This window comes from Electrophorus electricus, chromosome 4 (assembly GCF_041902795.1).
Source record: "Electrophorus electricus isolate QZ-2024a chromosome 4, ASM4190279v1, whole genome shotgun sequence".
In the NCBI taxonomy this organism is placed as follows: domain Eukaryota; kingdom Metazoa; phylum Chordata; class Actinopteri; order Gymnotiformes; family Gymnotidae; genus Electrophorus; species Electrophorus electricus.
The window spans coordinates 4782501-4785000 of NC_137500.1; the positions used below are offsets into that span (position 1 = coordinate 4782501).

The 2500-nt window shown below is 47.6% G+C and overlaps 1 protein-coding gene across 9 annotated transcripts in view; it reads right to left on the minus strand.

Annotated features, from left to right (window-relative positions):
* The window catches only part of LOC113573145 (genetic suppressor element 1-like), a 66381-nt gene that overhangs the window by 9734 nt on the left and 54147 nt on the right, over nucleotides 1–2500 (minus strand). For all 9 annotated transcript variants that reach the window (XM_081711898.1, XM_081711896.1, XM_027003239.3 and 6 more), the window contains 2 exons: nucleotides 902–1071; nucleotides 605–793 (listed from right to left, as the gene is read on the minus strand). In XM_081711898.1, the coding sequence (XP_081568024.1) occupies nucleotides 605–793; nucleotides 902–1071 (359 nt within the window). The remainder of the gene's footprint in view (nucleotides 1–604; nucleotides 794–901; nucleotides 1072–2500) is intronic.

A 2500-nucleotide genomic window follows, 5' to 3' on the forward strand; every position in this document is an offset into this window, starting at 1 on the left:
AATATGAAGGATTTTTTAAAAAAAAAAGCTGAAATAGGCATATGAAAAAACACAATTGAGCTAAATTATTAATTACAAAAAACAAATCCACAATGCTGAATAAATGTTTGAACAATAGTGAGTGCTGTGAAGAGAAACAAAAGGTGAGAGAAATGCAAGCAGGACTAGAGAATGTCTATGCGTGGGCATGTGTGGGCAGCGGGGGTTGCCTGGTGTCTTTATACACTCTCATTCATTAAAGCCATTATATCATATACATAGACACACATTTTCTGAGCTAGCAGTTTGTGGTTTCACACAAAATCTCCATGAAAAAGCACCACTGTCATTCAGGGTAATCAGTCCAGTCAGATGTGCCCTGCTACCAGGCCACGAGCCAGCAGACCAGAGCCCCATCCCTCACACCTCATAATAACCAGCCTCACTGCCCACCCACAACTCTCTATTCCCAGTAAATCAGATGTTACATGACGCACGTCGGTCGCTTGCCTCTTTAGCCAGTCTACGAAGGCCGGCGTATATTGCAGCACCAACGAAACAGCCAATACTACAGCGCTGTATTCAACCCTACAAACGCAGGTTGGCCAAACGCATGTGCACTCACCTGTAGGCAGAAAGCGTGGGGTGAGAGAGATATCCTGAGTGGAAGTAAGCTGCAGTACCAGGGTCCAGCCCTAGGGGGAGCGAGGACACACGCAGCTCCTCGGCAGAGCCGTAGGGGCGGAACCCACTGCGCAGGTATTCCTCTGGCACCGCCCCCGACTGCAGGACGTGAGGCACCTGTCGTGACAAACTGAGACAGAATGGACGATCAAATTAATGTGTAACCAGGCTAAAGGTTTTATATTAGCGATCCGGCGTCACGCTGTAGGCTCTGTCTGGACATGAGTGCAGTTCTTACTTAAGGGCTTGCAGACGAGGGTCCTGCATCACTGCACTGGGGCTCAGGCCAAAAGGGAAGGCCGCCCCCACCAGGTGAGGAGGGAGAGAGGTGGTGCTCTTGTCCTGGGCAGACGTGGGCGGGTCCGAGGCCAGACGCCCTCGTCCGGCTCCTCTCAGTACAGCTTCAGCCTGGAACCACAAAAACACACACGCAAGAACCTAAAACTGCTGAAGCCAAACCAGACCGGTAGGAAAGCTCACAGCTGGCTTCTCCTATGTTCCAAATCGCTTCTTCATAGATACACTCGCCAATAGGCCTCAGTTCCAAGCCTTTACAATACCACCTGGACACACGGAGCCATAACTGTGGTATCAGCCCTCCATAAGGACAAAGCACAGCAGGGAATCGTGTGCATTTGGTTAAAGGCTCTCCATTCCACAAATGCTTGGCACCATGCAACCTTTAGGGCCATGCGTGACAGATTGAGCTCTGGCTATAACCCGCTTTTCAAGTACAGCTCGTTTGGAAAATCAACAACTGTAAACAAAGGCGCCAAATCTCTTTTATTGTGCCAGTCAAATGAACCTGACATACCCCAGAAAGGACAGAATGAAACTGATCCTGTAATATCAGTGATCCTTAAGCCGTGTATTAGAATAGACATCTTTGCTTCCTGCCTACCTAAATGCTTAGCTTGCCTATCTACAGGGGCTTATAGGAGACACACTGGGAAGAGTCGCCAAGGATGTGCAGGACTTTCTCCCGACAGACGAGTGAGGGGTGCCATTGGCAAGCGATTGGTGCCATCAATTATGCAGTAAAACCAAGGTGTCGTGAGATTATATCTCTGACCTGAAATGCGGCTGTTTTCAGTGCTCACTTGTTCCCAGGGCATCGGTGGGTGAAATTCATGTATCAAGTTTCATGTCGAGCAACTAATTTAAAAGGTTTGGTAAAAAATCTCGAGTCTGCAGTGGTGTATTCTGGTATTTTTGATCTGGCCCTGCACCTCATCCAGTACTGATGTAAATACCCACATTAAAGCTGACAACCTCCTCTTCAACAGTTAACACGCATTGTTTCATTTCAAATCCAGTGTGCCGGAGCACAGAGCCAAAACAACAGAAAGCGTGTCAGTGCCTGGTCACTACTGTACTGATCACATTTACATGCCCACACACCTTCACATATTGTTACACGGCAACACAGTAAGACAGAAGGAAGATGTTTAAAAGGCGGAACAGTCACAAGGGGAATGCAAATCACTGTATATTTTGCATAATGTCTTTAGCGTGAAAATGTGATTCAAAGCAGGCTTTCTAATGACAACTACAGCACCCTTCCCCCAAAGAAAAAAAACCCTGCGCTTTACTTTGGAAACACTCTGGGTTCAAGTATCCCTTTTCTCTTGGCAATGTGATTTTACAGCACTGTAATTGCTGCTGTTGCACGCATATAATGACAAATGTGGAAGGTCTGTGTGTGTGTGAACTCTTTAAAACTTTGTGTGCAACGGTAGGAGTGTGTGCGTGTGGTCAGGTCTTTGTTAAAGCCCTGCTTTAAAGCTGCTCAAGCAACAGAGCTGCTCCTCCTGCTCTGGGCAGTGGGACAGAGCGC